The sequence below is a fragment of the Myotis brandtii genome, unplaced genomic scaffold, assembly GCF_000412655.1.
Source record: "Myotis brandtii unplaced genomic scaffold, ASM41265v1 scaffold1256, whole genome shotgun sequence".
Classification (NCBI taxonomy): Eukaryota; Metazoa; Chordata; class Mammalia; order Chiroptera; family Vespertilionidae; genus Myotis; species Myotis brandtii.
Window position 1 is genome coordinate 98,610 of NW_005354407.1, and position 13,982 is coordinate 112,591.

The 13,982-nt window shown below is 33.7% G+C and overlaps 1 protein-coding gene across 1 annotated transcript; it reads right to left on the reverse strand.

Moving 5' to 3' along the window:
• Positions 1 to 2,654: 2,654 nt before the first annotated feature.
• On the reverse strand, positions 2,655 to 3,596 carry LOC102245474 (olfactory receptor 6C65-like). Its single transcript, XM_005859414.1, has one exon. It carries the CDS (start codon positions 3,594 to 3,596, stop codon positions 2,655 to 2,657), a length of 942 nt encoding a protein of 313 aa, XP_005859476.1.
• Between the last annotated feature and the right edge of the window lie 10,386 nt (positions 3,597 to 13,982).

Sequence of the window (13,982 nt, forward strand, 5' to 3'; positions counted from 1 at the left end):
GGTATGTTGTTACCCATACTGTCATTTGAGACAACATGTATGGACCTTGAAAATATTATACAAAGAAAAATACATCAGTCATATTAAGTTAAGAACCATATGATTTCACTCACATGTGGGACGTAAAACTGAAACTCATGGGCACAGACAATAGTATGGTGGTTACCAAAGAGAAGGGGGTAGGAGGTTAATAATGGGTAAAGGGGACCAAACGTATGGTGATGGAAGATGATTTTAGTTTGGATGGTGAGCAGACAATAAAAAATTTATCAATTTTGTGATATTCTGAAGTAGCCAAGTTTGGTTTCATTGATATTTTAAATTTTATTTTTCTGGTTTCTATTTCATTGATCTTTATTATTCCCTTTCATGTTTTCTGTGATACTGGGAAGAATGAGTACAGTATTCTGTTGATGTTGGATGGAATATTCTAAAAATTTCATTTAGATCTATTTGGTTCATAATGTTGTTCAAGTCTTCCATATCTTTACCTGTTTTCTTTTTCAATTTTTTTGTAAGTTATTGAAAGTATTGAAACGTCTGTTTCCAATTGTGCATTTGAGTGCTAAATTCAACTACATAGTGTTAAGTTAAACTGCATTTGTCAAGCTGGTTGATTAGCTAAGATCGGTTGGTTTTGAGTATGTAGTTGGTAAAAATCAATGAAATAATTCTGTAAAAATCTATTGAGTATACAGAATTTACAATGAAGTTTATTGTATACTTTATTATTTGTAACTTATATTTGTAAAATTTATAATATGTCTGTGTATTCTTTTCTGATAACTAGTTGATAAAACTTACTAGCACACTATTTCTCTCTGCCCATATACATTGAAGGACCTGGACTTTATTGAGCACTGGATTGCTTGAATAATGTCTCCATCAATGAATGCAAGCAAGTATTTGGATTTATGTAGAATCTCCAAAGTAACAACTGCAAAATGAAAAGCCTTGTCATGCAAAGAAAGAAAAAAACACGATTCTGGAACAGCAGGAGAATTCATGTCTAAGCTGCCTAATAAAAGAGTCCATCATACTTCTCAGTTCTCACTGAAGTTACCATCAAATTGAGGAAAACACTTTTTACAAGCAAATGTAGCAAATGTTTTTGCTAAGACACAAAAATTTAAATATTATATGAATGCTTTAGACATTAATACTCTCCAACACTTTATTAATTTTTACCTGTGTTTGATTACGGGTAACCCTGTTTCTATAAGCCCTTGTTAGAAGTCATATTTTTTTTAAAATATATTTTTACTGTTTTCACAGAGGAAGACAGAGATAGAAACATCAATGATGAGAGAAAATCATTGATGGGCTGCCTCCTGCACACCCCCCACTGGGGGTAGAGTCTACAACCCTGGCATTTGTACTGAATGGGGATCAAACCGTGATCTCCTGGCTCATAGGTTGATGCTCAATCACTGAGCCTTGCCTGTTGGGCAGAAGTCACATTTTAATGGTGAGAAAAGAGAATCCAAGCACTGAGAATTAAAAAAAAGGGGGTGGTGGGGGGGGGGGAGCAGGACATCTGTGATACTTTTAATAATAAAGTAAATTTAAAAACAAAATAATATGTTTAATAAAAAAGAATATTAAAGAGTGTCATGATGGTAAATTAAATGATCTTATAGTTCATGCATCACTTGTGAAAGAAGATGGAAAAGAGGCAAATGGATGAATATTGAATGAAGTTTATTCTTATAAAGAACTTTTTATAGAAAAGATGTGTGTCAAGATTAGAACAAAGCAAACACTTAAATCCACACCCTCAATGTCCAAAAAAATTCTGAATGAGATATATATATTTTAAAAATAATGAAACCATTCAAACACTGAAGCACATTTTAGGGGATCATTGGCATACCAGAAAATGCAAGAACTGTCTGGGAGATAGAAAGCATATGGTTTTAATTGCTAAAAAAGTCAACAGAGAGGCTATTGGATCTTAGGAAACCTAAAGACAGTCCAGATTGTTCCCAAGAGAACCTCAGATGAGCTCCAGGCTCAGCATCAACAAATCAAAAGAAAGTAATGGGCTATGGAGCAATCAACAAAGTAGTTTATCAGAGATTTTTTCTGGTAAGAGTAGTGGGGTCCTACAGAAATATCAATACCATACTTGTAGTAACATTGAAATTTGGTCCAAAAAAATCATTAAACAAGATGTTATATTAAAGGATGGAATTGACAATGAAGATATAACATATTTGTCCCAAGTAGCATAGATGAATATTCATAATGTAAAAACCATGGGAAATATGAGGACAAATATAAGGACATTAGATTAAGGAGACTATCTCCAGAAAATCTTATTTTAATACTCTGTGCATATCTACTGGGAGAAATATATTTTTAGAATTCCTTGGTGATAACTATATTTAACTTTTGATTAGTGCCCAAAGAAAACTAAATTCTGGCATTTTTAAGAAATGTCATTATCATCTATGAAACAACAAATTAATCACACTCAGAAACATTTTAGGGCATGTAAATTTTAAGATAGTTGAGCCAAGTGAGGTCAAAATATTATAAACAGATAATAATATTGGAAGGAAAAGTAAGTATAGCAGTGGATGGAGAAATATAAAAATATTAATATTATGTTAGGCATATGGTTTCATTTAAATAAAGTTCAGGCCATAAATTTATGATGAAAATTTATTTGAGAAACATTTTTTGACCAAGTTCTTAAAGGACTGCTTTACCTGCTGGTTTCTTAAGGAGTAAATAAATGGATTTAGCATTGGGGCAACAGAGGTATTGAGCACTGCTATACCCTTGGTGAAAGCCACTCCTTCTTTTGCTGAAGTTTTGACATACATGAAAATGCAACTGCCATAAGAAATAGAGACAACAATCATGTGTGAGGAACAAGTGGAAAAGGCCTTCTTCCTTTGCTCAGCAGAGGGGATTCTCAGAATCATTTTAAGGATGAATACATAGGAAAGAATCACTAATGTTAAGGTTACCATGAGCGTGAATACCGCCAGAAAGAAGCCCAGGAACTCTAGGAATGCTGTGTCTGTGCAGGAGATCAGTAGCATAGGAGAAGAGTCACAGGTGAAGTGGTCAATGATGTTGGAGTCACAGAAATCCAGTTGAAGTCCCATGATCACAGGTGGGAAGATAATGAGAAATCCAGCCAGCCAAGAACTCATTACAAGCTGGTTGCAGATTCTGCTATTCATTATTACTGTGTAGTGCAGTGGCTTACAGATAGCCACATACCGATCATAGGACATAGCAGTCAAAAGGAAAAATTCTGTTGAACCAAGGAGAATGAGAAAAAATACCTGGGCCATGCAACAATGATAAGAAATGGTCCTATCTCCTGTTGCAATGCTGACCAGGAATCTAGGAATAGAAACTGTGGTAAATAAGATTTCTAGGAAAGAGAAATTCCTAAGGAAAAAATACATGGGGGTTTTGAGGTGTGAATCTATCAGAGTAAGGGTGATAATTGTCATGTTTCCAGTTATACTCAGTATGTATGTGAAAAATAGAAATAGAAAAATTAAAGCATTTAACTGTGGGTCATCTGTTAATCCCAGAAGAATGAACTCTTTTACAGATGTTTGGTTTTTCATTTCTTATTGTTAATTTCTTCCACATCTGTAAATGCAAACAAAAAACAATGATTTGGTGAGTACAGGATTACTTTTTAAAAAAAACACCTCTGCTGGCTTCAGAAATACTGTATTTAATATAATGGGCCAATAAATCAGCTACCAAGTTTTACTGAATTCTGAAAACATATGTGAGCCAGGATAAAGAAAGTTATACTTAGTATCTGCCTTATAGATCACTAACCATTTAATGTTAAGTGAGTCACTTGATAGGTCTAATAAACACATCTGTACAAGAAAAATATATTTTCCCAGCTGGTGTGGCCTCAGTGGTTGAGCATTGACCCATAAACCAGGACGTCACAGTTCGATTCCCAGTCAGGGCCTTGCCTGGGTTGTGGGCTTGATCTCCAGTAAGGGGTGTGCAAGAGACAGTTGGTTAATTATTCTCTTTCATCATTGATGTTTCTCTCTCTCTCTCTCTCTCTCTCTCTCTCTCTCTTTCTCTCCCTTCCTCTCTGAACTCAATAAAAACATATTTAAAAGAAATAAAAACATTCTTATCAAATGTGTTTTACTTTCTCTTAAAATTTGTCCATATGTGTATGAAAATTAGGTATGAAATGCAAAATATTATAGTTATTTTATTAGAATATTTTACCAATGACCACATGTTCTAATCATTCTTTGAAAATGAAACATTATAAAGTTTAGTTTTTTAGAGAGTTTTTTCCCCACAATTTTCTCAGGATGTTTCATGTCAGCCCTACCTATATAGATAATTAATAACGACAAAAGAATTGGGACCATAAAAACTACACACACACACACACACACACACACACACACACACAATAACCTATTGCTTTTTAGAAGAGATTTATGTCTAACAGCCAAAGTTAAGGGATCTAAGTTATAAGCTGATTAGAAAAAGAAAAAAAATAAATTAGGTGAGAAATGAAAAAAATTCTTATAATAATATAATACCCTGTGGTAGCAATTTGATTGCTGAAACCCAAACACTCTGTTGCCTTACTTTAATTGTCAGTCTTCGATGCTTATTTTGGAGCATTTAATAGATTTCACAACTTGTTTCTGCTTTTGATTTCCTTATGTAATAACATACTTATATAGTGTGTTGGTGGAATTTGGCGAGATGATCCTGGTTGCATAGAGTGAGATGGAACATATGGAAGAATAAGTCCAGTACAAAATTGTTCTTGAAGTAAGGAGGTCCTGATACAAAGGTGACATAATCCCAGTTGCTAGTAAAAGGTGCTACATTCAGACTGTAAGCAAAGTATTCAAGAAAACTTGCAACTTGTGATCAAGGAAACTGATGAACAAAAATAGATCCAGAGACAGAGAAGCATGGAACAGACTGTCAAACCTCAGAGGGAAGGTTGGGAGGCGGGTGTTAAGAGATCAACTAAAGGACTTATATGCATGCATAGAAGCATAACCAAAGGACACAGACACTTGCAGGGGGTGGGGTGTGAGGGTATGTTCTGGGGGCTGGGAGAGGTAATGGGGGAGAGGGATTTGGAGACATATGAAATACTTTAAACAATAAAGAATTTAAAAAAAGAGTTGGTGACATTGTGGCTAAAGCTCTATGGGCAGTTTCAAGTAGTTAATCTATATTAAGTCTGAAAGACCAAAAAGAAAGCCCTGTCTTAAATTTTGAACTAATGACTCAACAGAATCAGAGGCTATATTTTCTTGGAATGTGGGTAACACTGCCTAAAAAACTAAATACATAAAAGAAAAAGAAAAATGTGGGATCAAGAAAATATTTAGTAGTGATATCTGTAAATAGAGGTGAAAAAATTCTGTATTTTGTTGATTAAGTAAAGCTCTTAGTTCATAAGAAGAGAGCTCAAAAATGACTTAAAATCAAGAAATAACAGCTATGGAGAAGAGATGAGCTTCATGGCATAGGAGTAAAAGTTTGTGAGAAAGAAAATTCTCACAATATAAAGAACTATCTGCAGTTGTACAATCCAAAGCCAAGCATTTAGTTAGCTCTTGTTTTCCAAAGTTTACATAAAAATAACATTTTAATCTTAAATGCTAGAAAAATCTTACTTGATCTTAGTAAATTTAGTAAAAGAAAGATAGGTAATGATATATATATTTTTTACATTCTTTACCTGCCATCAGGAACCGTGGTTTTCTAACTATTGTTTTGAAAACAGAGTGGTTTTATTTTATTTTTTTTCTCAAAAGAGTCACAGGGGATTCTTGCAAGGAAATGGAATGAAAATGTCTCTAGAGAGGAATGCTACTGATGAATACACTCTAAATTGAGTTGAATAATTTTAATTAGGTATCCTTGGGAAATTATTTTTTTAAAAACATTAAACATCAGAGAGGTGTATAGTACAAAGAACAATGAGGAGTTTAAACCCAGCACCTTAGACTGCTTGGCCACACCACCAAAACTAAAACCTGGCAAGGATAACACACACACAGAAACCCTAAGAGACCAGTTCCGCTGATTAACATAGATTCAAAGATTCTAAACAAAATACTAGTAAATCAGATGCAATAAAACATTAAAGAATACATCACGATCAAGTGGGGTTCATTGCAGGGGCACAAGGGTGGTTCGACATACTCAAATCAATCAATGTAATATACCACATTAACAAGATAAAGGAAAAAATACTATGATCTTATCAATAGGTGCAACATCCATTTATGATTAAAACACTCAATAACATGGGTATAGAAGGAAAGTGCCTCAACTTAATAAAGGCCATATATGACAAACCCTCAGCTAATATATGCTCAAAGGTGAAAAAGTGAAAGCTCCCTCTAAGGAACAGGACAAGGAGGAACACTTTCCCCACTCTTATTCACCATAGTCTTGGAAATCCTAGCCCAAGCAATAAAGCAAGAGAAAAAATAAAAGGCATCCAAACTGAAAAAGAAGTGAAAGTGTCATTTTTTGTAGATGACATGATTTTATATAGAAAACCCTAAAGACGCCACCAAAAAAAACTATTAGAAACAATAAACAAATACAGTAAAGTTTCAGGATACAAAGTCAATGTACAAAAATTTAATGCATTCCTATACACTAACAATGAAATTTCAAAAACCAAACAAACAGAAAAAGCAATTCCTTTTACAATTGCACGAAAAAATAAAAATACCTAGAAATAAAGGGTGTGAAATACCTGTATACTGACTTCTACAAAGCATTATAAAAAGAGAATGAAAAAGACACAATGAAATGCAAAGATAATCCATGCTCATGGATTGGAAGAACCAACATAGTTAAAAACAGTCATATTACCCAAAGCAATATATGGATTTAATGCAATACCCATCCAAGTCCCAATAACATTTTAAAAAGAAATAGAACAAAAAAATCAACAGATTGATCTGGAACCACAAAAGACCCCAGATAGCCAAAGCAATCCTGAGAAAAAGAATAAAGTCAGAGGTATCACATTCCCTCACATCAAATTACCAAGATACAATAATCAAAACAGCACAGTATTGGCAGAAAGACACACAGACCAATGTAACAGAATTGAGAGACCCAAAATAAACCCATATGTGTATGGACAAATATTTTTAAAAATATATTTTTATTGACTTCAGAGAAAGAGTAGACAACGAGAAAGATAGAAACATCAGTGATGAGAGAATCGTTGATTGCCTGCCTCCTGCATGCGTCCTACTGGCTATCGAGCCCACAACCTGAGCATGTGCCCTGACCAGGAATTGAACCATGATCTCCTGGTTCATAGGTTGATGCAACTGAGCCATGCTGGCCAGACAAATGTTATTTTATTTTTACTGGAATAAATGGCAAGGCAATATAATCCAGTTATATGTAAACTTGTGAAGAAGCAGGAAATAGCAAGAGGAAAAGGCCACAGTATAAAAAATGACCTACTTAAATATTTTATTTGATAGTAAAAATATATTGAATGCACATTTTAGGCACGATATAGTTAGTAGATAGGCACAACATCAAAATACAGTAAAAATTGAGAGACTAATATATAAAGATAAAACTCGAGATCGGTTTACCTGAAAAATCTGTTTTTCCAGGTAGACATGTATTATCTCTTCTTTTTTTGGGGGGCAGGGGGGAGTAGATTATGTTCCACATTAAGTATTGTTTCCTTCACATTAAAAAAATGAAGCAAGCAAAGTTCAAATATTGTTCTATTATTTTTATCTAATTTTTCCTACTAGACAATTGGAATCTGGTACATTTTATTTTCAGTATGTTTTCTATAGATGCCAAAGTTGAATTCTCTTTGTCCTTAGAATTATATATTTGTATTTTCTGGACTTATATTTTTGATGAATGATACAAAAGAAAATTTTCACAACACATCAGCAAACAGAATCCTTGCAGAATTCATAGAAAGTGAATATTTTCAGTATTTTTCTTGTTTTTAATTCAAAGTGATTGCTAAATAATTCATTCTATTCTGAATGTGTGACTACAGATTAAACAAATTAAATTCGGAAATAGAGAAAATTTTGTGTAACTCCTGATTCAATATTCAATATATATATTTGAAGTGTTAGAATTTGTCTATTAGAATAGTACTACGACCAATGATTATAAAAAGTTTTTATTGAAAAATTGCCTGGTGCATAATTCTTTATATTTAGTAAAGGATTGCCTACTTTAATATTACTGAATGTAAAATATTTCTTGCAATGATAAAGCTATTCTTTAAATTGAAAATTATGGAACTATTAAGTAAGTTAATTATAAATTCTATGTAAAAATTTCAACTTGAAATTTACATACTAATTTTGAAATTTATATAGTGTAAAAATTTATTAAAACTTCCTTCCATTGAAATTTCTAATTGCCAGTATCAAGGAATTCAAGACTAACCATAAATATATTATCAGAAAATAACCATTTATAGTAGACTAGAGGTCTGGTGCATGGATTCATGCACCTGTAGGGTCCCTTGGCCTGGCATGCAGGGATTGGGCCAAAACCAGCTCTCTACATCCCCTGAGGGGTCCAGGATTGCGAGAGGACAGATCTTGGATGACGCACCCCAGATTGGGGCTCCCTTATTTCTGGTTTCGTGTGTGTCACCGAGAACTGCAGCTGCCAAGTCACTGCAGCTTGGCCGATCCTGCCTTGAGCATCTGCCCCCTGGTAGTCATTGTGCATCATAGCTACCAGTCAGACGGTTGAATGGTTGGACAGTCGCTTAGGCTGTTATATATATAGATTAGTTACAAAACGTTCTTTTAACAATGCAAATATCATTAAGACAATCTGATGTGAAAAGCATGGCATTTTATTGCTTTAAATTCAATTTATTAAATTCCAGCTTCATAATTATCTCTTTATCTGAATTAATTTTTAAGAAAAATATAACTACTATGATACACATACCCCTACAGACTTACATATAAATATAAATACACATACAAATATCAATGATTTAATCGGTTTTACATTGCAATGTAAGCTTAGTGAATGTAGTAGCTGTGATTTCTTCAATACACTGGTCTCAAAGCCTCTTGCACTATATGACACAGAGTAATACTCATTATGTTTGTTAAATAAATAAATGCCAATTCTAGCTAGAATTATGGTATCTCTAATTTTAAAAAATATTTTATCATCTCTCAATAATTTTAGTCAGAAATTTTTTGAAAAGTTTTATGTATTTTGTTAATGTAAACAATAAGCCATTCTCAATACTTACAAAGCAATGCTTTCTATATTTTAATTAAGGGAACCAATAGTTCTTTTAAATTTTTCAACTCAATCTGACATTTATCTTTAATAACTATTACCCATTGTTCGTCATAGTTTAACATTATATGTCTCTATCTTTATCTATCATCTATTTTTAAATCTAAATTTATAATTTTATCTTGCTTATACAATCTGTTTTTCCAGGTAGACATGTATTATCTTTTCTTTTATGGAGAGTAGGGGGTGGAAATTATGGTCCACAGTCTTTTATTTTATTTTTTCTTATTAAAGTGGTATCTTTTTTTGTCTAAAATTTTACATATGTCTCCTTTTTCCCCAATTGACCCCCGCCCCCAGCCATTCCCACCCCAGGCAAGCCCACATAGCTCCAGTGTCTGTGTCCATTGGTTATGCTAATATGCATGCATACAAGTCCTTTGGTTGCTCTCTACCACCCTTCCCCTCCAGTGACATTTGTCTCTGGATCTATTCTTGTTCATCCAATTATGTTGATCATTATATCCCACTTATGAGTGAGATCATGTGATATTTATTTTTTTCCGACTGGCTTATTTTATTTAGCATAATGCTCTCCAGTTCAATCCATGCTGTTGCAAATGGTAAAAGTTCCTTCTTTTTATAGCAGTGTGGTATTCCATTGTGTAGATGTACCACAGTTTTCTAATCCACTCATCTGCTGATGGGCACTTAGGCTGTTTCCAAATCTTAGCTATTGTAAATTGTGCTGCTATGAACATAGGGGTGCATGTATCCTTTTTGATTGATGTTTCTGGTTTCTTGGGATATAGTCCTAGGAGTGGGATCACTGGGTCAAATAAGAGTTCCATTTTTAACTTTTTGAGGAAACTCCATACTGTTCTCCACAGTGGCTGCACCAGTCTGCATTCCCACAAGCAGTGCACCAGGGTTCCTTTTTCTCAACATCCTCGCCAGCATTTGTCCTTTGTTTATTTTTTTAATTTATTCCTTGTTTTTAATTTCTTTATTAATTAAGGCATTACATATATGTTCTTACCCCCCATTACCCTCCCATGCCCCTCCACTCATGCCCTCACCCCCCTGTTGTCTGTGTCCATTGGTTAGGCTTACGTGCATGCATACAAGTCCTTTGGTTGATCTCTCTCCCTTACCCCCATCTTCCCTTACCTTCCCTCTAAAGTTTGATGGTCTGATCAATGTTTCTCTGTCTCTGGATCTGTTTTTGTTTATCAGTTTATGTTCATTATATTCCATAAATGAGTGAGATCATGTGATATTTATCTTTCTCTGACTGGCTTATTTCACTTAGCATAATGCTTTCCAGTAACATCCATGCTGTTGCAAATGGTAAGAACTCCTTTTTTTTACCACAGCATAGTATTCCATTGTGTAGATGTACCACGGTTTTTTAATAAACTCATCTACTGATGGGCACTTAGGCTGTTTCCAAATATTAACTATGGTGACTTGTGCTGAATTATGAACATAGGGGTGCATATATCCTTTCTAATTGGTGTTTCTAGTTTCTTGGGATATATTCCTAGAAGTGGGATCGCTGGGTCAAATGGAAGTTCCATTTTTAGCTTTTTGAGGAAACTCCATACTGTTCTCCACAGTGGCTGCACCAGTCTGCATTCCCACCAGCAGTGCATGAGGGTTCCTTTTTCTCCGCATCCTTGCCAGCACTTGTTTGTTGATTTGTTGATGGTAGCCATTCTGACAGATGTGAGATGGTATCTCATTGTTGTTTTGATTTGCATCTCTCAGATGATTTGTGACTTTGAACATGTTTTCATGTCTCTGGGACTTCTGTATGTCCTCTTTCGAAAAGTATCTATTTAGATCCTTTGACCATTTTTTGATTGGATTGTTTATCTTCCTTTTGTTAAGTTGTATGAGTTCTCTGTAAATTTTGGATATTAAACCTTTATCTGAAATATCATTGGAAAATATGTTGTCCCATCCAGTGGGCTTTTTTATTGTTTTGTTGATGTTTTCTTTTGCTGTGCAGAAGCTTTTTTATTTTGATGTAGTCACATTTGTTTAGTCCCTTTAGTCTCCATTGTCCTAGGAGCTGTGTCTGTAAAGATATTGCTATAACTATGTCTGCTATTTTGCTGCCTATGGAGTCTTGTAGGCTTTTTATGTTTTCCCATCTTATATTCAAGTCCTTTAGCCATTTTGAGTTTGTTTTTGTGTATGGTGTAAGTTGGTGACCTAGTTTCATTTTTTTGCATGTATCTGTCCAAATTTCCCAGCACCACTTATTGAAGAGACTGTCTTGACTCCATTGTATGCTCTTGCCTCCTTTGTCAAATATTAATTGAGCATAATGGCTTGGGTCAACTTCTGGGTTCTCTGTTGTGTTCCATTGGTCTATATGTCTGTTCTTGTGCCAGTACCAGGCAGTTTTGAGAACCATGGCTTGGTAATATAGCTTGATATCTGGTATTGTGATCCCTCCAATTTTGTTCTTCTTTCTCAGGATTGCTGCAGCTACTTGGGGTCTTTTTTTATTCCAGATGAATTTTTGGAGAGTTTGTTCTAGATCTTTGAAATATGCCATTGATATTTTAATTGGGATTGCATTGAATCTGTAGATTGCTTTGGGTAGTATGGACATTTTAATGATGTTGATTCTACCAGTACATGCACATGGTATTTTCTTCCATCTGTTTATGTCTTTCCCTATCTCCTTTTTCAATGTGCTGTAGTTTTCTGATTATAGGTCTTTTACCTCCTTAGTTAAGTTTATTCCTAGGTATATTACTTTTGTTGGTGCAATGGTAAATGGGATTTTTTTTTTCACTTCTCTTTCTGTGAGTTCATTATTGGTGTATAAAAAGGCCACAGATTTCTGGGTGTTAATTTTGTGTCCTGCTACATTGCTGAATTCATTTATTAGGTCTAGTAGTTTTTTTGATGGAGGCTTTGGGGTCTTTTATATATAGTATCATGTCATCTGTGAATAAGGACAGTTTTACTTCTTCTTTTCTAAACTGGATATCTTTTATTTCTTCTTCTTGTCTGATACCTATGGCTAGCACTTCTAGTACTATATCAAACAGGAGTGGTGAAAGTGGGCATCCCTGTCTTGTTCCTGTTCTTAGGGGAAATGAGTTTAGTTTTTGCACATTGAGTGTGATATTGGCTATAGGTTTGTCATATAAAGCGTTTACTATGTTGAAGTATGATCCCTCTATTACCAAATTTGCTGAGAGGTTTTATCAAGAAAGGGTGTTGGATTTTGTCTAATGCTTTTTCTGCACTGACTGATATGATTATGTGATTTTTGTCTATCAATTTTTTTATGTGATGTATCACATTTATTGATTTGCATATATTATACCATCCTCGCATTCCCGGAATAAATCCCACTTGGTCACAGTTTATGATCTTTCTAACATAATGCTGAATCCAATTTACTAGAATTTTGTTGAGGATGTGATATTGGCTATAGGTTTGTCATATAAAGCGTTTACTATGTTGAAGTATGATCCCTCTATTACCAAATTTGCTGAGAGGTTTTATCAAGAAAGGGTGTTGGATTTTGTCTAATGCTTTTTCTGCACTGACTGATATGATTATGTGATTTTTGTCTATCAATTTTTTTATGTGATGTATCACATTTATTGATTTGCATATATTATACCATCCTCGCATTCCCGGAATAAATCCCACTTGGTCACAGTTTATGATCTTTCTAACATAATGCTGAATCCAATTTACTAGAATTTTGTTGAGGATTTTAGCATCTATGTTTATCAAGGGCCATCTTGGATCTCTCTATTATCTCTTCTTTTCAATTGCTTATTTTCTATCCTATAATAATACTAAGATTTCACATTTTGGACTCTTCATTATTTGTTTTCCAGATATATTAAATTCTTTTTCATCATTAAAAATTGTTCTGAATTTTGATAGAGTTTTTAATGTTTGTTCTATTAACACAACTTTTGATGCAACATCAGGTTTTTGGATTTTTATTTATTTGACTTGTAATTCCATTTTTGTTCATTTTTTGCAGAACTGTCTTTTTACCAATCTTTTTTTAAGCCTTTAAAATATATGTTCATGCAAGAGTTTTCATCATTTTGTGTATCTACAAGAATTATATCCTTATGTAAATATAGACTTCTAGGAAATTTTAGTCAGGTTATCTTTTTATTTCTACTCATTTATTTATGCATTTATTTATGAATGTCTTGTTATTTAAGAGGAGTCTTATTTACTTTTCTCCTGGAGACTTTAGAGATTATGTAGCCTTAAGACATTCTTAGAGCCCATCAAAACTTTCCTGTTTTAATTTGAGCCCATTTATCTGTGTTTTTTATTTTTTATGGACTTCTATAAGCAAGATTCTGAACCAAAGAACATAGATCTTCGACCTATATGTGAAACATAAAGACTTATAATTTCCATTAACTGGTGACTTCATGTATCCATGCAATTAAATACTATAGAGCAAAAGAGGAATAAACTAATCATACATACAAATACATGAATGAATCTCAAAAACATTTTGCAAAGTGAAAAAAGTGAAGCTCAAAAGCTAAATACTATATGATTCATTTTCTTGGAAATTAAACACACACACACACACACACACAATAGGACAATGGATCAGTGGATTATTCAAGGTCTGTGGATGAAGGGTAGAGGTTTACTACAATAGAGAATAAGGAAACATTTTGGACTAA